At 47.9% G+C, this 23,993-nt stretch overlaps 1 protein-coding gene across 1 annotated transcript; it reads left to right on the forward strand.

Annotated features, from left to right (window-relative positions):
• The first annotated feature begins 586 nt into the window (after positions 1 to 586).
• wwc1 (WW and C2 domain containing 1) lies at positions 587 to 23,961 on the forward strand. Its single transcript, XM_029173701.3, has 22 exons — positions 587 to 1,456; positions 6,382 to 6,491; positions 6,589 to 6,792; positions 6,897 to 6,973; positions 7,633 to 7,712; positions 10,212 to 10,341; positions 12,486 to 12,632; positions 12,748 to 12,818; positions 13,216 to 13,461; positions 15,219 to 15,308; positions 16,873 to 17,513; positions 18,678 to 18,795; positions 18,880 to 19,050; positions 19,148 to 19,340; positions 19,465 to 19,593; positions 19,677 to 19,720; positions 19,845 to 20,013; positions 20,254 to 20,424; positions 20,501 to 20,593; positions 21,358 to 21,588; positions 21,662 to 21,780; positions 21,863 to 23,961. Exons 1-22 carry the CDS (start codon positions 1,338 to 1,340, stop codon positions 21,927 to 21,929), a joined length of 3,420 nt encoding a protein of 1,139 aa, XP_029029534.1. The 5' UTR covers positions 587 to 1,337; the 3' UTR covers positions 21,930 to 23,961.
• Positions 23,962 to 23,993: the final 32 nt, after the last annotated feature.

Consider the following 23,993-nt stretch of genomic DNA (forward strand, 5'->3'; position numbering starts at 1 on the left):
TACAGCAATCCTCTGATCTCAGGGGACCTTCTGCGCTTTACTTCGCTCAGTGGCTCCTCACAGGATGAGCAGGACGGAAGAATCCAGCAGGGGGCGCTGTGGGTCTGCGTGTGCATCAGACAACAGGCCAATCACCAAAATGAACAAAAATGAATCAAAAGATTTAAACTAAAAGAACTGATCAACAATAAACCAACGACATGGTCAGACAAAAACAACAAACGGCGGCTTTAAAGAATAAAGAAACACGTTATTGTCTCCGACTGTCAGTGATAAAACTACACACTACTGAAAACTGGAGCATCTGTGATTGTACAGGAAAAATAGCGAGTGTTTTATAAATGAAACATCACAAAATGTGTGTGTGTGTGTGTGTGTGTGTGTGTGTGTGTGTGTGTGTGTGTGTGTGTGTGTGTGTGTGTCCCACCTGGTCTCTGGAGTTTGTATTAGGAACACTGATGTTACACACCTCTTTAGCGACTCAAAATGTACGTTTATAAATGTAGAAATTAACTATTTACGTTTGACCAAAGACACCGGAAGTCTTATTTTGCTGGCTCAAGTTGCCAGCGCAAGTTTTATTTTGAAACGCCAGCCGGAACCGCTGCAGTGAGTGTGTTTGGGTGACAGCCGTCGACCGGCCGAACTCCCAGGGACCGAGGGAATACTTTGCCGCCGCCACTCTCGTCCGTCTTTCAATGGGTCTTTTAAGGCGGTAACGGACGCGCTCCGGCGGATTTAGTGGACGCGAACAGCCGCGGGCTTCGTGTCTTCTTCTCGCTCCCGGCGGTGTTCGGAGTGTCGGTCCCCGCGGCTGGCGGCTAGCATCGGTTACCGCTGCTAACATGGTGGCCTGTGGGCGACGGGAGGACGGAGCAGCGAGCCCGGCGTGAGGCGTCGGAACCGCGGACACGCCGCCCCCGCTGTTCACGCTTTGAGTTCGCCTTGCCTGTTTCTACCGAACCCGAGCAGCACCGACAGCACCAGAGCAGCGCTATCCGACCTGGGGGTAATCGCAGTTTACTTGGCGCCTCCAACTTTTTCCAAAGCTGAGAAAGTTGGAAAAAGGCGCTCACGTCTGGGAACGACCCAGTTTCAGGGGCAGCCTGCTGGAGCCGGTCCGTCCACCACAGCCTCCCTTCACCATCGCTGCTTATCTCCTTGTGGATTATTATCATTCTTATTATGGCCTAATTGGAGCCGCGTCACTCCTGGAGTTTGTGAAGTAACTGCGTTGTTTTTCGGTGGTGCTGGAGATGATGACAGAGAAAAGCGATGGTTTCTCTTGGTTGTGATTTTGAATAGAGAGGACTTAATTACATGGAGACTCGCCTGACATGCCGAGGAAGGAGTTGCCACTACCCGAAGGTTGGGAGGAAGCCAGAGACTTTGATGGCAAAGTCTATTACATTGACCACATTAACCAGTGCACCAGCTGGATCGACCCCAGAGACAGGTAGGAGTGTCAGCTGATCCACACACACACACACACACACACACACACTGAGCTGATTCCAGCTCACAGCAGGTGTGTGTGTGTGCAGGTAGGTGCTGCACCTGAGGGCCGTCGCTTTGTCTCGTCCCAGTGATCAGACAGTGGTACGGGCTCAGAGCTGTGACGTGTTATGCGCTGGTGTCAATAGTAAAACCACATGTGATCAGCTGCTGGGAGATTCGTCGCGATCTTGATGCTGGATGAACCAGCAGCATGTTTACACCCGGTGATAATGTGGAGCGTGGGACCGGGTGACGTGGGAGGCGCCGAGAGAAAACCTTGTTGGCAGGAGCAGCACACGTGGCTGCATCAGCCTCTTAGTCACGCAGCTGCAGCTAATTTTTCATTAAAACACAGACTCCGACCTTGAGGCTGAGTTGGACTCTGCTGCAGCGAGGCGACAAACTGAATCACGACTTCTTGGGGTGATAAATAGTTCAGATTGCTTTCATGCTTTGGTGGGTGAAAACGTCTCAGCGATGCTCACTACTAATATTTATTTTTAGGTTGTTTTGGGCATGTGTAAAATCATGGCTGACTCTTAAGATTTGAAAATGTCTGTTGAAATAACCTCAATAAATTAAAATATACTTTGTGCCTTCCCTGTTACATTAGACGTCACCATTCAGCTACAAGTCAGCATCTCTGTCAGCGTTAATGAGAAACAACAAACCTTTTTATTCATGCAGTATTTAAAATGAAAATATTCAGCATTATGTTGCATTAAACAAAGATTTGAGGGGTTTGTGAATGTGCCAGTGCATTCGACACACTGCTCGTCTCCACTGAAGGAGATGCTGCACAGAACACGCTCTGTCTCGTCTCTGCTCCAGGTAGACGTGGAAGCTGAAAGCCAGAGCTGTGCTTCGCCGCCTCACTCCCAGGAGCATCCTGCTCGTTTGCATTCCTCTAATTAGTAAATGGAGTGTGGAGGCGTGCCTTTCCCCTCTGTCCGATAGAAATGGGTCCAACACCACCAAATCACCAAGCAGGCAACAAAACACAACACAACACAACCCCACCTGTAGCGACGGCCGGGGGGGACTTTCATGCTGACTCGCTTTTCATCATTAGTTACTTAAAACCCCTCAGACTTTGATAGCAAATCCCTTTAATGGCTTATGTCTGGAATTCTGGAGGCTTAGGGCTTGTTTTTGTCTTTTCTGTGAGACTGCGTGAACACAGAACCTCATGTCTACGTACATTTGTTCTGCTATTTTACAGAGGGACAGTTTAACTGAGCAGAGGTTATTCTTCTAAAAGCTCTATGATATTTGCTGCATTCATCATCATGCACAACTTTGCGTTTATATCTAGGCAGTTGGGCTGTTTTGTGTTTCTTACAATGAAGAGAGTTTAGTTCAGGATCTGAGGATGTGACCAGGTTTACATGTGTGGCATGAACACCTCAAGTTAGACTACAGAGAAGTCGTGACATGGGACGGACGTGTTGTACTCAGACCATTGGTTGGTTTTCAGGTAGCTTTGGATTTTAGCTGTTGAGAAGAATAAACCAGAAAGCGATCTATAACACACAGACCAGGCTGGTCAAAAATACAACAGCAGCAGCTCGTCACCAGGGAACTCATAATGGTGAATACAGAAGGTGCCAGAAGTCCTGTTACTCTGCATTAACTGTCAGACCTGAGCGTGATCGACGCGTCGCCGGCTCGTCTTGTAGATACTGTTTGTCTGCATTCAAATATGTGTTTGTGTTAGTTTTGTGTAAAGCGTAAATGTATATCGTTAGCTTAAAGTCTGCTAATTTTGCTATGTAACCTAATTTCTGCCAGGTAAATGAATTAACAGACAAAAAATACTTTTTAGAAGTGTTTGTTGTGCGACTGCTGCAAACAGATGTGCACTAGTTATGAGTCTGTTGGTGAGAACTCGCTCTGACCCTGCAGCTCAGGTACAATGAAGGTGAAACTCCTCTAGTTGCTTTATGCACCTCCAGTCCGTGAAGTGAGAGGGAACAACATTCCCCAAACAAAGCTAATGAAAAAAACGAGGCACACATTCCTAAAACACACAACGTGAAGGATGGAGCAGCCGCAGGCTCGCCCACCAAAGGCCGATTCATCTGAAACGCCTTTCACTGCCTGCCAAGGTGCACGAGGTCAAAGTGCAGCGTGAGGCCCTGCAACCCGTTAACAGCCTGGATCAGTCACAGCTGCACTGTACTTCTAATTTAGAACACAACGGCACATTGGAAAAGTAGCTGCTTCTCTTTGGGCCGTCGGACTCAGACGGTCGCTGGGTTGGTGACATGGTACAAACTCAACCTCACATTTACACGTTAGAGCAGCTCGGTTTATAGGCCGAGTGCTGCAGACCTGGGTGAGACTCACAGGACCGTTATGACGCAGCGGAAGCAGCAGTCGTATGTGTGGCCGCTTGTGCATTATCATCCTGAGTCTTGTCTTAACCTGTTCCTGCAGGAAACTGAATGTGTGACCACAGTTCAGATCAGCACACAATGTTTTCTAAACGAAACGTTTCAGACCACGGCTCATTGCAGACAGGTTCTTTTGAATGGGAACCAACTTCAAATTCATTGACCATTCCACTTTGAATTTCCTGCTAGAGTCTTGTTAAACCCTCCCATCGCAGTCTGTCTGCAGCTGTTGAGTGTGTGCTGCCATTTCTAAAATTATTAGTTCTAGGTTCTTTAGTCTTTGCTCACTCAGCATATTAATAATTCTAATATACGTGTGTAAGTCCATGGTTCTCAGAAAAAGGCATCTGCCTGGCCGTGTTTATCGGCTCCAGAGTGAGATATCTTGCATCCAGCACTTATTGACGCACTGAATGTATATTGTCAGGTGAAAGGACTCTTATCTAGCAGATAGCGCACCATCACTGCTGCCAGAGGCCTAATGTGCAGGAACAGAAGTCAGTGTCTTGTTTGCTTTTCTGATAAATTCTCATTTTATTTGGGTTCTTTGTCAGATAGGTCCTGGAGAAGTGGAGGTGTTGTGTGATTGTTTTCCAGCTGGACCTTGAGCTTTTATGAAGTGTAGTTTGGGCCCTCGTAACTCAACGCCAGGAATGCGTGTGCCGCTCTGAATGAACACTCTCTGGCTGCTGGCTGACTCACCGTTCAGCTATGCAGCCGCCTCTGTGTGTTTGCACTTGGCCACATGCTTTGTCAGTTTGCGTTAGAGGCCCGGCCTATCTGTTTACCTTGCTATGTAAAAAGCCGTGGAGGTGTGTGCTCCATTTGCTGTGATGTCAAGTGTAGCGGCCGATACGGGGCCGTCATTAATACCCTGCAGGTCAGCGTTGGACTAGAGGGACTAGTCGAGGATAAGCTTCTTAAAACACACAGACCACCATGTGACACAATCTATGAACTCTAATGTATTAATTAGTCATGTTAGTACTTATGCGAACCACAGTTTTCAGCTCTGGTCTGTGACTAACCTTTTATGACGATAACCCTGCTGTGAACTAACCTTCTGTGTTTGTATGATGAAACACTTGGAATGGGATTAATCCACTGGTGCATTGTCTTCATGGTGGCGGTTGATCCCAAACGCGATGTCTCAGTTGTCTGCTGACAAAACCTTCCTTTAGCAACAGACACAAGTTTATTATGTAGAAAAATGTACTTGAAATGCAGGTGCTGCCTGTTCGGTGTGTGGGGGCTCGGCCGAAGCTATGTGAGAAACGTCACAAGTGGCTGTTAAATGAGCGACGGTCACGTGATTGACGAGCTCAGGTCCTCAGATTAGAGGGTAGAGGAGAGACAGGAGCACATAATGGGATGTGGACCTGAGCAGCCAACCAGTCTGCTTTTTCTGGGACCCGTTGGCACAAGCTAAATTTAGAGCGGCGCTGAGGGTCTTCTCCCGCCCCGTTCATTATTCATCGGCTGAAAAAGGACCCAGTTCAGTTTCTCCCTTCAGCAGCGAACTGCTGCTCTGCGTTTGTGTATCAGCAGTCATGAAACACAAGCAGCTGCGGACGAGTCTGGCTCTTTACTCCGCTGTTTGTTGTCTCATGATGAAATCGATGAGAGTGGTTCACACGCTTGTTAAAGGGAATTACAACAACGCACATGGGAGCGACTGGAATGATCGCAACCTCCGCTCAGGTGTCCTTTTAAGAGATGAAGCTCTGCGTAGCTTACACTGTACCGGCCAGTCTCACGTGATACTTACGCTTAACCTCAATACCATCCATGCATGTAAAGGTATGACGTTTATGGAACACAGAAGAATAAGTGAATAATCATGTTACAGCAGATGTGATGACGGTGTGAGATTTGCTGAATGAATGGAGGCAGTGAGTGTAGAGTTGTGCCTGTGTGAGGCTGCTGCAGGACCACGGGTTGCCCCAGAAACCTCCAGGCGATGCGTCAGCGCTGCTTGTGGAATGCCACGGGTCGGTTTCCTCCTATTGTGGCCAGCCCCCCCTTTTCTTCTTCCCCTCTTAGAGACGAATAGAGGACTCAGTGAAACACCCGCCAACACCCCCCCCCCCACATACTCTGCCTCCTCCCGCTCAAGCAGATTGTAGACGAACACAATGAGCACAGCTCCTCCGTCGCTTTGCTGAGCAGGAGCGAGCACAGGTTTCTGCTGGGAGTCTGGGCTCATTGTGGTCCGTACCTGACACGGGGGCAAAAGAAACATATATTAAGCTAAATCGCAGAATGAGCATCACCGAAAATCATCAAGTGCATAGAATTAGAGTCAGCTGGTTTGGGTGATGATCGGCTGCAGGTGGATAGTGTAGTGGCTACCATATAATAAAATGCTAATTTACGTAACATGTGATGATGGGCCTGAAAACGCTGTGATGCCGCTGTGCACAAACACAGCTACTGTTTGGTATCTCTGTCTCCCAGGATCGCATCGATCACCTTTTATTTTTTTTAGGCAGACGAAGCCTTTGACTTTTGCCGACTGCATCGGGGATGAGCTGCCGGTTGGTTGGGAGGAGGCGTACGATCCCGTCGTCGGCGCCTACTATGTCGACCATAACACCAGTAAGTGCGTCTGCCTCGGTCCACTCACTTCCACTGCAGCTCAGGACAACGTAACAGCTGGCATCCAGGTGACCCTGCTGCTCGACCTCTTCCCCAGAGAGCACCCAGCTGGAGGACCCGCGTGCCCAGTGGCAGCGGGAGCAGGAGGCCATGCTGCGGGACTACCTGTCTGTGGCCCGGGATGCACTCAGCGCCCAGAAGGAGATCTACCAGGTGAAGGAGCAGAGGCTGCGTCTGGCGCAGCAGGAGTATCGGCAGCTCAACGACGCGTGGAGAGACAAGTCCACGTCACAGACGAGCTGTGAGTTGTGCTGTGTGGACCTTTTAATTTTAAGATGGATTGTCTGAGTTACCTTTTAGTCTTTTTTTCAAATGGAAAACATTATTTTCTTTTTATATGTGCAGTAAATTCCCGATCATCCTCTTCAAGCAAGTATGACCCAGACATCCTAAAAGCAGAAATCGCCACAGCCAAAAGCCGGGTAGGAGTCTCGTTCACTCACATCACACCAGCAGAAACACTTCTTCCTGTAGTTGGTCGAATCTGGCCTTTTAGAGCCGATCCTTTTGCTCAGGACACATCACCGAGAGCCGGGTCGCATCGAGTGAGAGCCCGCTCCCAGGTATTCCCCTTTCGCTGCCATAATTGATATGTTGAAGTGTCCTTGGGCAAGACACTGATCCCCAGGTTGCTCCTGGTGTTTCAAGCTAGCGCCTTGCTAGCGCCTTGCTAGCGCCTTGCATGGCAGCTGCTGGCATCAGTGTGTGAATGTGAGAGGAACTCCCAGAATGTGGACCATTTACCATTTGAGTTTGGTTCTAGTTCTGTTCTGTGGAGTTATTTGCAGCTTTGCGTAATAAAATGTTTGATTCAAATATTAACCAAAAGAATGGTTTGGTAACAGAATAAATGCACAAAATGAGGCCTCTCATAAAACCACTCCACAAACCATTAATTTTTGCGAAGTTATGGTAAAGAAAAAGGCCTACAAAAAAATTCTGAATTAAGATCCGCTCAGGAGCTGAGCCAAAAGAGCCGGTTCTCTGAGAAGAGCCAAACTTCTCATCACTACTGGCTGTGGGAGAAGTGGTTGGTGTTGGGTTTGATAGACCTAACAGCTTTTCTCTGTATCCGTCTCAGGTGAATAAACTAAAGCGGGACCTGGCCTGTATGAAGCAGGAGCTGCAGTACAAAGAACAAGGCTTTGAAACGCTCAAAAAGTAAGTGATTCATTTTGGTGCAACTGCCTCTGGCCAGAGGGGAGTTTGAACTCTTACTGTCTGGACACTTTCCAGTGCCTCATCCGCCCTGACTAATTTCTGCAAGGTATTTGTTGACGGCTGACTCCTCAGGCTCTAGGCTGCTGTTAGTCCTCTTCATGGACTTTACTAATAATCTTTGGAGGTGGTTGGTGCAGTAAGAACTCAGTGGTTAATGCAGTGCCATTTAATATTTATTGATTAATGATATTTATTGATTAATGATGTAATCTTAACATTATTTCCTCAAATGACTAATTCATGCTCATTATTTTCAATCCAATTCAAGAAGCCGAAGATGCTTGATTCTTAGCTCTGTCCCTAGGTTTTGTCATGAGCGTTGGCATTGCCTCACACTACTCAAAGTCATCAGGAATCACAGGAAGCCTGTTGTTTAGTAAAGACGAGAAGTCGAGACTTTATGTTGTTGTTCTTGGAATTTGACCTGCTTAACGGGCCAAATTCAAGAGCCTGAACCTTAATGTGAAAGTGTTGCACAAACCGACTCGCAGTAAACGCCTTCTTATCGCTGCAGTTATTGCTCGGCATTATCGCACATTCCATCTGATCATTAAACACTAACACCTCTGTAAACACACAGGTGGAACAATAGCTGACGAAGTGATTTGAAGGGAAACACTTTAGACCACGACGAGATTAGTAAATCATCAAATGCTCCGCCGTCGGTCAGCGTTGGGCCAATCAGGAATGTGGCTGCGTTGGCCTCACGCTGCCAGGGAGAGTGTCAGGAGGACTAAAGGGCGGCTGGACCGCATTCCGCTGTGACTTTCCTCTCCTGTTACAGTCATCAGACGGCATTCAGCAACCGCCAACTGCACAATTACAAATAAGCTTAGACTGGAATGCAGCAACGCACTCAGCTCCTGATAAGATTTCACTAAATACCAGCACAGGAGAGCGTTTTCTGCTGGGACCATAACACTCTGCACCACCTGCAGCTACACTATGAGCACCACAGTTTGTGGCTGAGCTCCTTTAGTTCAGTTATTGTAACAGGGATGAAAACACAGTCATTTTTTTCAGACCAGTGGTTTCCTACCCTGGGGTTAGGACCCACACGAGGGGTCATCAGATGATTAACAGCGCTGGAAAGCAGGAACCTCATATTTTCCTTTTTCTGAATTCCTGTGTCGTTGTTTCTGAACATTACGCTACGACCAGTGGTCTAAAGCTGGACTCGAGCAGTGACGGTCTGAGCGGCTCCTTCGGACAATAAGAGCTAACTCTGAGATCCGTCACCTGGTGTTTGACGCTTTGAGGCCGGTGTCATCAAACATATACGTTTGGTGTTTTGGTATCTAGGACCTTGTGTCTGTATATCAGGCGCTTGTGATAAAACACTAGTTAGTAGTGTGAGCATACACTTAGTTCCTATTTGCTAGAAAACATTTTTAAAGGTTCATAACACTGTTTTTACAAAGGTCCATGTTTGAGAACTTGTAGGATTGCTGCTTCTCCCTCCTCCCTCTGGTCCTAACTTCCTCATTCTTTCGGTACCTTGTTTTCTCTCTCTCTCTCTGTCAGAACCTCCTCCCCCTGTTCCCTCTCTGAAGAATGTGGAAGGACCTGTTATTCTCATGCATGCATGATTTGCCTGACAGGCTTTACATAGCTGCATAGCTGCTGCAGCGCCATCTCTGTCTCTCCCTACAGCCTACACAGTTTTACAAGAGCAGGATGCAACGGTGCCTTAAGGTTCAGAGCTGAACAAACATCTGCTGCTTATGCTGCATGTGGACTAAATTCATGCTTTAGTGAATGAACTGAAGCAATTCAGTCAAATAAGGAATCATTTTCTTCAGTGTTGATGTGAACCTCCTCATGTTTAAAGACTGAACCTGTCGGCACCTGTCAGACTAAAACACGAGGTTGTCATGTTACAGTTTAATCTGCAAAGCTTTGGTTGCCGAGCTCAGTTTAAAGGTTTAGTGTGGATTTGAGTCTAGTGTGGTGAGAAAAAGATGGATATTCAAATTTATCCAGCTTAGTGTGAGGCCAGCTCAACGTGTACACCACCGAAGGTGAGCTCGCCTCGTCTGGATGGAGGTCACCTCAGCCGGGGAGGAGCTGGACCGGAGCTTTGTACATTTCTGAAGTCATATTATGCAGAAAACAATGGCTCCGTCACATGAACTGGGGGAAATGTCTTTTTTCAGGTGTTGGACAAGTTCAGATGCAGTTTCACACGTCTCCACTGGGGCCTTTAAGCCAAATATTGAAGTGGACAGAAAAACTGTAAACTGCTGACTTTCAGTGGTGGCCAGTGGCTTTGTGAACTCGCAGGTGTTCATCAGCATCTGTTTTATAGAGATGTTCATCTGTGGCCTCCAGAACCAACTCTGACTCGACTGCTGCCTCCTGTGGGATGAACACTTGCGTACATTCTGCTGATGTGTCTCTCCTTCTCTGTCGCTGATTGTCCCTCCTCCTGACCTCCAGGATCGACCAGAAGGTGTCCAACAGCCCGTGTGGCTACAAGCTGCAGGAGGCGCAGGCCATTCTCAGCGAGGTCCGCTCTATCCGAGATGCCATCAGCTCTGGGGAGAAGGAGAAACAGGAGCTCATGCAGGTAAAACGTAGTTCATCACATACGGAATTAAAGGCAAATGTACGATAATAAGAACATCCAGGCTTTTCAGCAGCAAGTCAATACTGCATTAACCAACACTGGACACTGCGAGATCCAAATGTAGGTTTGTGTCCTGCATTCTCCCTTTTTATTAGGACTCATCCACTAGAAGTTGCCCAGTATATTCTAAGTGTTAGGACACATCGAGCTCTCATTCACATTCTCAAGGTTTTTAAGTGCTGTTTTATCTCCATGAAAGCACTGTGCTAGAATGAATGACTTGTTTAATGACTATGTGGCTTAAAACTACTAAAAACTACTTAATTTACTTTAATCATGTCAGTATTTCCAGTCCAGACACAGGAATCTGCTGAAGGCATGAACAAAAGAAACTGTGAAACAGTGATGTGTCAGAAATCAGAGCAAAGTGTCATCATGATGTTTAGAACCATCATGAATAAGAGTGAACTCAGGCACATCACAAGGTGTGCCACGTACCTGAAAACCTCTTTATAGCACTGAAGTCTCACTTTAAGTCTGAGGACATCAGATAACTCACGTTATTTTGCTGAGAGGTAAAAAGAGCCAGATGTACTTAAAGAGATTTAGTGGCTCAGAGGCGCTGATGCCGCAGGAGGCAGGTGGTGTTTTAGTGCCGTGTCTCGGCTGCTGTGATGACGCTCTCTGGGGAAGCTCCACCATCGATTTCAGATGAGATTCTGGAAGAAAGTAAAAACAGTCTGGCTGATGGCAGGAGTATGTTTCAGCTTTGGTCTGAGTTCTAATATTTCAGGTAAATGCTTCTGTTGTTTATCAGACATTGTCACTTTGAGCTCTGTGGTATCAGACTTTGTTGGTGTTTATCAGTAACCGTCCCAAATATGCTAATAACAATGACCTATGAAATAAACTAACATCCCACAAACCGATGAAAAAGATGATAAATTGTTGGACATGAGCTGATTTTAAGAAGTGCTGTCTGTATGTAATGGATCACTGGCTCAGTGCTGTCGCTCTATATCTGAGTCAGGATTAATTGTTGCAGCAAATAGGTTCTGCCTCACGTCTCCCCCAGAAACTGTAGAATAATTACATCACAGTGCGTGATTGTTGACAATACATACAAACACATCAGGAAATTCTGGCTGCAGATTCATTTGGCTCATGGGTTCAGAGGAACAGGGAGGAAATGTGTTCTCTGCCTGCCTGTCTCTCCCCTCCATCCGTCTTCTGTCTGCAGCTGCCAGTTCAGTCTGTTGGTGCGTGTGCAGCAGGTATGAGCATGTGTTGGTCCCACTGAGCTCTGTTTTACCTACTCATCGTTCAAAGTCATGTAGACGAAGACGAGGAGAGAGAGCAGTCGTAGTTAGGAGCTGATATAATTAGGCAACATATAATAAAACTTATCTAATACCGTGCTATTTGATTTGCTGTGTTTGATTAGTGGTTTGACCAAAATGATGTCACCTTGTTTAAGGAGAATCTTTGATGAGCATCATATTGTAGCAGACAAAGATTTTAAATAATGATTTTTGAATGGGCGGTGTTTGGTCCTGATGTGTGGAAGCGTTTCCTTTACGCTTCTAGATGGAATGGAGATGAAATGATTGCAGCGCAGAGACAAAGTCCTGGCCTTGATTCAAACCCATGATTTACAAATGTGCGTGTAACGTCAATCTAGGTCACAAAATGATGCAGCTGCTGCAACTGAGGGGATGATCCCTGAGCACATCCTGTTTGGATTCACTGTGTGTCAACTAGCTGCAAAGCACCGGGCAGCTCACGGCTCCATGCTGAAAGAAACATAAAAGCTGAAGGTGCTGCATCATCAAACCGATGCAGCACCTTCATTTTCTGACCCATCTTATGTGAAGATCAGACGCATTCCGCGGTGAGCGTCAAATGAACCGCACGGCCATAAAAGATATTCCTCACGGCTGTTAAGATCAAATGATTACTGCACTCGAGCTCACGGCGGCGGCCGATGCTGCTGCTGCTGCTGCTGTTTTTCTAGTTTACATTCTGACACTGTTTTATTGTCCTGTCTTTAAACGCATCGGTTTGGTTTCTGCTGCAGTGTCCCAGTTTCTCTGTGCAGATGATTTGTTGTGACTCATCTCCTTGTTTCTGCTTTGCTCCTTCAGAAACTGGCCGTGTTGAAGGACGGCTTTCAGCTGGACTCAGGCTCTCAGCAGGAGCTGTGGGGCAGTAGTCCTTCGCTCGCCAACTCGGAGCTGTCCATCCCTCGGCTCTACTCCGACGCTGGCTCGCAAACGGACATCTCTGCTGAGGTGAGTTCCCAGAGCATTAGCAAAGGACTCACAAAGTTACATGCTACAGTCAGACCTGTTAATCTGCACCTGGGCCACTATTCAAGTGTGTGTTAATGGTATTGTTTTGTATCAGTTCATGACTAGCAACAACAAACTGGCAGAGAAGGTTCGTCTGAGTCTGAAGTACGAAGAGGCCAAGAGAAGGTAGATGTTCCTTTGTCTGTTCATTTATGGAGACGTGTGTCTCCTAGAACCTGAATGTTCGTTAAAGATCTGCAGACGCTGGGTTGCTCTTTGGACACAGAGACCTTGATTGAAGGAGTCCTTCTGACTGTGGACATTGACAGTGCTTTACTGTGGCTCCCACGAGCCTGTGTCATTAGCAGAGAGTTTAGCATTTGAGCAAAACATTAACTTCACAGATTGCAAGGTGCTACTAGCAGCATTGTTTAATTCTGCAGATTTGTCTTTGGAGTTTAGTTAATTATTGATGGCTTGAATCCCAGCTGAGTTAGTGTGATGGTAAATCCAGACTAGATGCATTCTCTTCATGTACTCTAGATTTGGACCGTGCTCACTCACTTCTGCTTTCCACTCTCAGGATCGCCACCATCGAGGTGCAGATTGCCAAACTGGACAGCGAGGCATGGCCCGGGCTGCTGGACCCCGAGCGAGACCGGCTCATCCTCATCAACGAGAAGGAGGAGCTGCTGAAGGAGCTTCAGTACGTCAGCCCGCGCCAACGCCTGGAGCCCAACGATGCAGAGAAGCTGGAGTCTGAGAAGAAACGTCTGGAACGGGACCTGCAGGCGGCCAGAGACAACCAGAGCAAGGCCCTGACGGAGAGGTGAGCGCTGGTGTGCTGCAGCTGCAGTGACTGTATGAACACAAAGCAGCTGTCATATAACTCATCAGTGAGACTTTATGCAGCTTTAGCTCCTTTGCATTGCTACCAGCCACATCCCTTCACAGCTGCACCAGTAGCTAATTACCACGGACGATGACTGGCTGTAACTGTAGTCGTCCTTGTCCCTCTAAAGACTGATTATTAGAGATAAATATAATAGACTTCTTTCTCTCGGTTCTCCTCTGGCTCACTTTTTGTTTGGGACGGCAGAATATTGTCCTTCTTGAACTGGCCTGATGTCTTTTCTTATAAACCACCTGTGAGTGAGCGCTTTAACCAGGTTACTTTGGTCGGTTGATGACAGTGATTGTCTGTGCCTTGTTAAGGATTTCATATGATACATTTCAGACTGATTTGTAGATATAAATAGGTTTTCATCCTGATTCAGGGCTTTTGCTGCTCTTGTTCCCCTAAATTCCTGCGCTCTATCTCTTTCCCTTAATAGCAGTAGGCAGCAAACTTGAGCCGTTCCCCTCCTGCCTCCCACCTTCCTCCTCCCCCCCCCCGTCTTTCTCTCGTTCCGTCTCTGACAGGGCTCTTGTTGTTTTGGGTTCAGGTCAGACTCTACCTGAGCTCAGTCTGTCTTTGTATCCCATCTCTTGTTCCTGTAACCTGAGAATCTCTCTGCAGCCCGGTTACAAAAGAATCCTCCTGTAGTCCAGCTATGCACCCGTACACACACCGACACAATGATAGGCACTCAGCTTCCAAATGTCAAATTCACTGACTTGGAGTCAGGAGCCTTGGGTTTAACAAAGTCTTGCCCTGCTCAGCCATGCAGATGTTTTTGTGTAGTCTGGCCAGTGGTGCGTCCACTTGGGTGGAGGTTGGAACACAAAGTTGTGATGAGACAAAGTCATTTTCTACTTGCATGTTGCTGTTTATTTATATTTTATTCTAGAATAGATACACATTTAAGCCAAATGTAACTTTCCAAAAAGACAGTCTAAAAGCGAGCAGTCGGATAATTAGGCCCAAACCTGACGGCGAGACTGGCAGCAGCTCAGAGCTGCAGGAAATAACGAGCACTACGGTGGAAAGGAGCAGCGAGACGTGTCACCGCCTCCCAACCATCCAAAGCCTAGGCTCCAACTCAACCTCACATGACAGTCTCATAAACCAGGCCCCTTAGACCCAGCATCATTTAATATTGAGTAGAGCTGAAGATGCCTCAGAGCTCCAGGTTCACATATGAAGTTATGTTTTGCTACAAGCAGCAGCTTTAAGCAAACTAACTTTAAGAAACATGAGCCTATGAGACCGAAATGCTGAACAAGCTTTGTAGCAGTTTACTGGGATTTAAACAAATACAAGACGCCTAATTTCATCTTTTCATCTTCTGATTGTGACATTGATGCTCAGCGTCCCCACGGCACGAGCCTCTGAGAATGAGTCAAACAGCCAGAGTAATACGAGCACACGCACCAGCAGCCGCCTGCACCCGATCAAAGAACTCCGCTGTTCATCTGCTTCTGCCGATTTCCTCCAAACAAAACTAATTCTGACACGTGAGCAGTGTCACCTCAACACAAAGCACAAGACGTGCTGCCGCTTCGCAGGCGTAGTATCATGTTAGCGGACCTTTGTTCTGTCTCACCCGCAGCGTTGGCCGAGTTCATCCCCTCAGTTTAAATAAGAGACTCGGTCCGGTCACTTAACTTAACATAATAAAAGTGACTTTTGTTTTGTCACTTCAGGCTGCGACTCCACTGCAAGAGGAACAAGCTGGTCAGAGAGCTGGAGGAGATGGTTCGACTGGCGACGTCGCTACACACGCAACTCAAAAGGTTTGTCCATCAGCTTTAGGCACCGGGGCTTTAATCCACGCTGTCTATATACACTCTCTATTCTCACCCTCCGCGGGTGGTCTCATCCACTTTCCAAGCTCGGGTCCTCTACCAGAGGCCAGGGAGCTTGAGGGTTCTGCGCAGTATCCTTGCTGTTCCTAGGACTGCACTTTTCTGGACTGAGATTTCGGATGTTTTTCCAGGGATCTGTCGTAGCCACTCCTCCAGTTTGGGGGTCACTGCCCCCAGTGCTCCAATCACCACAGGCACCACTGTGGCCTTCACCTTCCAAGCCTTCTCCAGTTCTTCTCTGAGCCCTTGGTATTTCTCTAGTTTCTCATGTTCCTTTTTCCTGATGTTGCCATCGCTTGGTATTGCCACATCCACCACTACGGCTTTCCTCTGCTCTTTGTCCACCACCACAATGTCTGGTTGGTTCGCCATTACCATTCTGTCAGTCTGGATCTGGAAGTCCCACAGGATCTTGGCTCGCTCGTTCTCTACCACCTTGGGAGGTGTTTCCCACTTTGACCTTGGGGTTTCCAGTCCATACTCCGCGCAGATGTTCCTGTATACTATGCCAGCCACTTGGTTATGGCGTTCCATGTATGCTTTGCCTGCCAGCATTTTACACCCTGCAGTTATGTATTGCACAGTCTACACCTTGGGTATATATATATATATATATATATATATATATATATATATATATATATATATATATATATATATATATATATATATATATATATATATATATATATATATAAAATATAGCTGTGCATTCTCGTCTGACTCTCCTCAGCCCAAAAATGAGGAGAATTTTCTTCTGCAGGTTCACTGATGATCAGTGATTTAATCAATTTAAAACATCAGAACTTTAAAGGGGGAGCTTGAAAAATTTGGTTTTAATAAAATATTGAACACATAATAGCAAAGGTTTTCTGAGGATGAAAGCCTCTTTGTTCTCATCATCTTACTGATTTCATTGCAAAACAAATTTTGCAGCTCACATTGTTGAAAACCCTCACAATGATATCTGTAAGAGATGACGCAAAGCTGCTGTAAGAGCTGCATCATCCATGATGATGTGAGAGGGTTGAGCATCGCCTCATACGCCGGCCGACAACATGCTCATCATGTCCTGCTGAGAAGAACGCACAAACCCAGCCGTGTCCGCTTTGTACAAGTAGAGACATGAAGATGGGACGCCGTGCGTCTCTGCCTGCAGGGCGGCTGCTAGCGCTGCTGCTAGCGCTGCTGCTAGCGCTGCTGCTAGCGCTGCTGCTAGCTCTGCTGCTAGCTCTGCTGCTAGCTCTGCTGCTAGCTCTGCTCAGCAGTGGTGATGCTCTTCTTTGTCCAAGCCACCGTTTCTTCGCTGTGGGTGTTAATAATTTATCCATTCAACATTATAATGTGTGTGTATATATACAGTATATATGTATTTAAACAAAGTCCTTTAGTGGCAGACTTGCTCAGTTTAACCTATGACATGAGGAGGTGACACAGGGAACCCTGCTGACACGTCTGCTTCTCCTCACTGTTTTGTCTCTGTCTCGTCCAGCTTGTCGGCCAGCACCTTGTCCTGTTCGTCCGGCAGCAGTCGAGGTTCGCTGACATCCAGCCGAGGCTCACTGGCCACTACGTCTAGCCTGGGCTCCACCTCCTCACTCAGCTTCACCGACATCTACCTGGAGCAGCCCGAGCTGGCCGACCCGGACTTCCAGAACAAGCTGGACAGCCTCCTGCAGGAGGGCGGCCAGGGAGGCTATCGCCCCTCCAGCTCCATCACCACCATACATGAACATGAGGTCGTGACAGGCTGTGCAGGAGGAGACTCTGGGAGGCCTGATGGCAAAACCGTAGGGGTTAGTGGAGCTGGTGGTGTGGGAGTGGAGTCCGGGTCGGCCCGGGTCCAGGCCCTCAGACTGTCTGAAACGCCTCGCTCTATGAGCTCCTTGTCCCCGCGGTCGTCCCTGTCCTCGTTGTCTCCACCGTGCTCACCCCTTGTCACAGACACTAGCTTTCTGTCTGGTGAGACGTTTATGGGCCAGACGGGTTCTGGTGGACTGGACCTTGACCTGGAGCTCCATAACAGACTAGCTGAGCTGGAACTGAGCCGAGCCACTCAGGAGCAGCATGGGGGTCCAGGTGGGCTAGAGGAGAAGCAGAACCTCAACACTACACTGAGCGAAGAGGTCAAAGGTGAACAGGAAACTTTTATTCCTTTATCCTTCTCAAAACTGTTAACCTTTACCCTAGAAATGACAATTTGAGGGTCTCAACTATGACCAAGTAGAACTGTGTTGGTAATGAACCTCCATCTTTTTACTGCTGCTGGGTGCTGACTGTTTTTTCCTGCAAACTAAACTAAAAGCCAGAGTCTTTGAAAGTCTTGATTTCAGAGCGATCTTGTCACATCTCCACTGCAATAAAGCGATTTTTGCATCGCGGAGACTTGTGGGGGCTGGAACGACTGAAGCGCTGCTCTGAGCTAATAACATCAGACCAATAACTGTGATGAATTACCTGCAATTAGCTGAGTCTGGTAGTGGAGTGAGACAAGGCTGCGTTCGATGATATAACACTGTATGTGGTGTGTGGTCTGTATTAGAAGAGCAGGATACCAGGAATGTGTGTGAGGAGAAACGTAATAGTGTGTGTGAAACCTGACTGCTGGTGGGAGGTGAGGGTGGGGAAGGCTTGGATTACAGCTGCTGGATATAGACGTGTGTGCAGTGAGAGCTCACGGTTGCAAATGTTTGCATTTATGTGTTCATAGCTTGAGTATGAAGCTGAGGCAGGCAGTTAAGATCAGAGCTGTGAGCGCTTCCTGTTTGTACTGTTACTAATTATGAAGGCATTATTGCTGGTTTCCATTGCAACTGAAAACGCTTAATGTGCTGACTGGAAGGTTCAGGAGGCCTGGACTCGGCAGACTTACCACTGAGGTATTCTCAGTGGATAGAATCACAATGCGTTTAATGTCTGAGAGCGTTGCAGTGAACCGGGCTGCGAGCCCACTCCAGGTGAATGGGCCCGGTTCCTGTTGCAGCCACGGGTGAAAGGTGGACGTGGTGTCTGGTGTCTGGTTCACTCTCCTTCTCTGCAGCCGGGGCTGATGTTACCACAGTGTGGGTACAGAGTAAAGGAACCAGAAAATCTGAATGTTGTTCATCTCAGCACACGCTCTCAGACGACGGCTGCACATTCAAAGGGTGGTGCAGGTCTTTGTGCCGCTCGTCGTTTCTTTCTACGTTGACCAGGTTCTGATTTGAAGCTAAATCTGGGCCAAGTGGCCAGCGGCAGATGTGTCATTAATCCATTTATTTATCACCTGTGGCTGGTTCTGTTGTCCTCTGTCTTCAGACTCAGCTCCACAGCTGCGGGGAGTGGGAGCAGGTCCAAAGAAGAGCGGTGTGACCTCTGCTGTGTCTGATGAGTCTGTAGCAGGCGATAGTGGAGTCTATGAACCGTCCGAGCGCAGGTACAAATTGTTTCTAAATTCACGCGTGCTTTGGTTTCACATAAATTAGCCAAAAAGCCCACTCTGAGCGTCGTCCTCCTCCAGGCCAGGCCTCCCTGCAGACCTCCACCCGGGCTCCTACGAGGAGAGGCTGGCGCCGGGCTGCTCTCAGGTGCAGCTCAGCTTTCGCTACGAGTCCAGAGACCAGCGCTTCACCATCTACGTCATGCAGCTGACCAACTGCAGCGCCCTCTGTCTGCTGGCCGACCACAAAATGTACGTCTTCTCCCTCGTTAACCAGTGTGAGCTTATGAGACGCGAACCCGTAACCCGGCCCCTGTCGTGCTCCTCATGGATGCCCTGTGTCCTGCAGTCATGTGCGCGTGGTGGTGCTGCCCTGCCTGGAAGCCTCCTGCTGCCTCTTCCGGACACGCGGCTCCCTGCCTCAGGACGCCGTGGAGGTCAACGAGGTGTTCGGCATGCAGATATCCCACAATGCTCTGCGGCAGAAGACGTTGAGGGTGGACGTCTGCTGCAGCAGCAAGTTGGGCCACGAGCAGTGCCTGGTCAGCAGAGTTTGAATTATTGCTCTTTAAACATCATATAAACAGTTTAGTATAACGTTGGGCTAATTGGAGGTGAAGCAGGTTTAGTGAGCTGCGTATTTTACCATCTTTTTTCCCTTACCAGGCAGGAGCTCAGATCAGTCTGGCTGACATCAGCTGTTCGGAGGAGAGATGCACCAAGTGGTACAACCTCCTGAGTCACACCTGCATGGCTGAGATCAACCAGGAGAGTGGAGCAGCAGACTCTGAGCAGGTCAGGAGTGATCGACATAGCAGGAATTATTATTACGTTGGCCTGCTACAGATCAGTACTGAAGGGTTTAATGTTTGTTTCAGACTTGTGTGTCAGGCAGCGTCGAGGCTCCTGAGGAAGACTCATGGTGAGTGAATGAACATGGTCTTTGTTTTGGGTCTCACATCTGAACAGTTTGTTTAGCTGTATTTTTCTCAGAACCTTCTAAAAACATGTGAATCTTGAAGTCAGTGAATCTTGTTGGTTTTCAGGCTTGCCGTCCCCCTGGAGGCCAACATCTATGCTGATGCCGACAGCGTCGAGGGGGCGGGGCCTCTCCAGGAGGACGAGGAGTTTTATCCAGACAGTAGCCAATGTGAAGCGGAGGAGGAGAAGGCCAGCGAACCCCCTCCTCCTGTAACAGCAGTTATCACAGAGAAGGTACAACTGATGGAGGATGAGTTAAGAGTGACAGTTCAGTGCGGCTACAGTCAGGCAGTGAAAACTCCATCATGAAAGAGGTTCTGAGATGGAGCTTTTCTGTTAAACAAGGCATTTTGTATCTAAACTACACTCTTTGTTCAGTTAAACTTTAAAGGTTTTAAAAGTTTAGTTTGGCTTTAGATTAGAAGTTGAACATTTATGCTGCTGTGCTTGGCTCTTTGTCGTTATGACAACCAGGTGAACAAGGAGACGAGCATGGACAACCTGCCGCCGTCCCATCACTGCTCTGTTGTTCGGCCCAAAGAGCGGCGGCCCGACGTTCGGCAGCAGAACCCTTTTATGAGAGGGAACACCATCATCCGCTCCAAGACCTTCTCCCCGGGGCCTCAGAGCCAGTACATCTGCCGGGTAACAGAAACCAGGCCGTCTAGACCTGAACACAGCTTCAGGTCTGGTTTTTTATAACACCTTCTCTTTGTTCCAGATCAACCGCAGTGACAGCGACAGCTCCACCCTCTCCAAGAAGTCTCCGTTCGTCAGAAATGCCTCCGAGAGACGCAGCATGCGCATGAAGAAGGTACGAGCCACTTCACAGCCGTCGACTCACTCAAGACTATAATGTCTCCAGGGTTGACGAAGCAAACATGATGTGTTGTGTGTTTCTCAACACCATCATCAGACTTTGGGGTTTTAGAAGATAATTAGCAGGTGGGGCTGATTGCTTTGAAGGAATAATCAGTAGTAGAGCAGGGGATCCCACTGAGGAGGCTCAGGTTCTGCTATAGCGACCGTGTCGTGTGATAAAGACCTTAAAACATTTAAAATGCACATCTAGTAAGTAAATATCTATCATTACATCATAAATAGTTGTTTATATCCTCTCATAATATTATGCTAACATGTAATGGATGCTGCCGCTGCTGAAGCCTCGTCGATGCCGCAGACGGATCGGTGTCTCTTTGTCTCTATGGGGACCGAAAAGACAAAGAGCTTATTTGCATGTTTTAAGTCTTAAAGGCGCAGAACGACTCCCAGTGAAGTGATTTTTAATATTTAATACGCATCTGAATGTTTAATGCAGCTCTGACACTTTCCTGCTTCTATCAATTTAAAACGAGGCAGCAGAGCTTTGCTCAGTGGCCTCCTGAGGCTTAGGAGCAGCTGGAGACTGGAGAGTTACTGTGAACGCTCAGGTAAACGCCTCAACCTGAAGACACGGAGTCGTTCGTTACGTAACTCGTATCGTGTGATTTCGTCAATGGGCTGAAGGCGCAGACTTCCATTTCATCGGTCGTCCTGCAGGGTTTGTTCCAACGGCGTCCTTGCTCCTCTACCCTTTAGCCTCCGGTGCAGGTGAAAGGCCTGGACGGTTTACTGCGGACCTCCCTGGACCTGGAGTTGGACCTGCAGGTGTCCCGCACGCGGCAGGCGCGGCTGACGCAGGAGCTGCAGGTGCTGCGGGAGCTCAAGGCTCAGCTGGAGAAGGCGCGTCAGCAGGGCCAGAGAGAGCTGCCCGCTTGGGTCCAGGAGGACGAGCGCTTCCGCCTCCTCCTCAAGCAGGCAGAGAAGCAGGTGAAGGACCGCCCCGTCGGCTCACGCTGGTCCCGGTCCTTCAGCACCTGATGCCACGTGTCCTCCTGTTCAGACTCAGCAGGAGCAGTTGCAGGAGAAACGGGTGGAGAAGATGATGAGGGCGGCAGCCAAGGACGTCCACAAGATCCGGGGCCAGAGCCGCAAGGAGGTCCCTGAGGTTCAGACGTTCAGGTGAGAGCTCGGCCGAACGCACATCAAGCGTGTGGCAGTTGAATACGTCCTGCGTCTCAGACGTAGAATCCTTGTGTTTCAGGGAGAAGATGGCGTTCTTCACACGGGCCAAGTCCAGCATCCCCAACCTGCCCGCCGACGACGTGTAGACATTTCAGAGCTCCCTCCGAGTCTCACCCTGCAGGTCCCTCACACATGAAGCAAACCTTTTGCGGTGAAATGAAGAATTTATAAAAATCACATGTTTAATGGGGAAAAAAGTTAAAACCATGAAGAAATATTTGAGCTCAGCATTTCTAACGTGGATAGTGTTAATTAGAGCTAGCGCCTCTAGGACTTTTGTATCATTATATCACTGTGTTTCTGTTACTAACAGGCTGTTTGTAGCTGGTAGGTTTCTAAAATCATTCCAGATCATAATCACACAGCTGCACGTGTGCGACGTGTTTCCTACTAGAACCACACAACTGGACAAAAGAAAGCACAAACAGACACAGGTCCTACGGGAACTCGGGCTGAGCCAGCGTCTCCTCCACAGACACTTAATGATGCGTTTGTGAAATCCAGTCAGAGTTTTAAATGGTTTGTTTATTGCGTCTCCTCCTCCAGAAGAATCCACAACCTCCGTGCATTTGCTTCATGCTTCATCATGTTTGCTGAAGTTTAGGGCACATCGTTTCTGATGCAGCCGATGCACTGGACAGGGTCAAATTGTCCCGTTTGGTTCCGTCGCGTTGATGAAGCAGAGAACAGCTCTGAGCTCGGGTTGGTCCGTGTCATCAGCAGCGTCGCACAAAGCACTGCACCGTCTGTAAGAGAGAAGCCTGGAGCACAGCTCAGCGCCTGGTCCGACGCGCCTCCTCTCATGTAACTGTAAAGCAGAACGAGTGGTCTCGATGTCCGTCACCTGTCACACGCACACACTCAGCCAGGTGTAGAAGCAGCACTAACACTCAGGTAGTCGATCGGATAGTCTGCACTTTAAGAAACTTGAGAAAAGTGTTTCTAAAAAAAGAGAAAGTTGATGTTTTTAAAGTAGAGAAGGTGAACTTTGTACTGGAATGATTGTTAAAGCAAATGATGATTGTGAACACACACACACACACTCACACACACTGTGAATCTCTTACTGGTGAACTCCCCTGTTACGAGACGGCCGCTCGTTCATTGGCTGGTTGAAATCTTTCCTTTTCTTCCTCTTATTATTTTAATGTTGTTCTTTCACCTCTTTGTTGGATCAAGTGGATCTCTGGTTAGTGTGAACTCGCCGCCTTCCCCCTCTCTCACCAGGTTCTATCTTTTCATGATGATAGTTTACGGATGGTGATGGCGTTTATGTGGTTTGACATCATGGACACGTAACCGTTTCCATAGCAACTTGATTCATGAACGGGCTTCAGACCTTGAAGTGGGAGGTTTCTCGTCTTTGTGAGCAGCTGTGGAACTCGCCCTTGGTGGTTCTTATTCCATCTCACCTGTGTTGAAGTGTCAGAACCAGTGTGTCCTCCATCTGGCCCGACTTCCCTTGTTTCCTTGATGTCCTTTGCCGTCGCTCAGAGGTTCTAAAGCAAATTCTGTAAGTCTCTGAATGTTTCCGAACGGTGAAGTTGTGACTGGCTCATCCAGTGGAGACCGCCTGTAGCGCCCCCTGCTGGAGGAGCAGCGAGTGACGAGCGCTCGCAGGAAGAGGTTTGGAGCTAATACAGTTGCACATGGATGAGCCACGTACAGGTGTGAGGTCACAGAATGAAGCGGTGTGAGCGGCGGTTCTGCTGAATGTGAGAATGTGCCTTTGGACCGTGTGTGGGTTGGTTCAGGTTCTGTCCTACCTCCATTGTCTGATCTGGGAGATGCTGGAAACGTTTGCGTTAAGCGTAAACATCTAGTTGTGTTTGTGTGTTTTCCTTCTAAAGGTATAAAGGTTAGAGACGAACGGTACCGACTGTTAAGTCCACTGAGCAAACGGATGCTCAAACTTGTAACATCTGGATGAGTTTTTTTTTTTACTATGAGTCGCGATCAGAATAAAGAAATGCTTTTAGTCACAAATGATTCTTCTTTCATCATGTAGGTTGTGATGTAATTCTTGTTTCTGAAGTTCAGCTGCATTTTATTTCTTGTCTGATTCTTGTTTTCTTTTTATTATTTTAATGACTGTATTACGACTGGTGATGAACCTGGTGATGAACCTGGTAACGTTTAAGGAGGCTATA

This window comes from Betta splendens, chromosome 14 (genome assembly GCF_900634795.4).
Source record: "Betta splendens chromosome 14, fBetSpl5.4, whole genome shotgun sequence".
Lineage (NCBI taxonomy): Eukaryota > Metazoa > Chordata > Actinopteri > Anabantiformes > Osphronemidae > Betta > Betta splendens.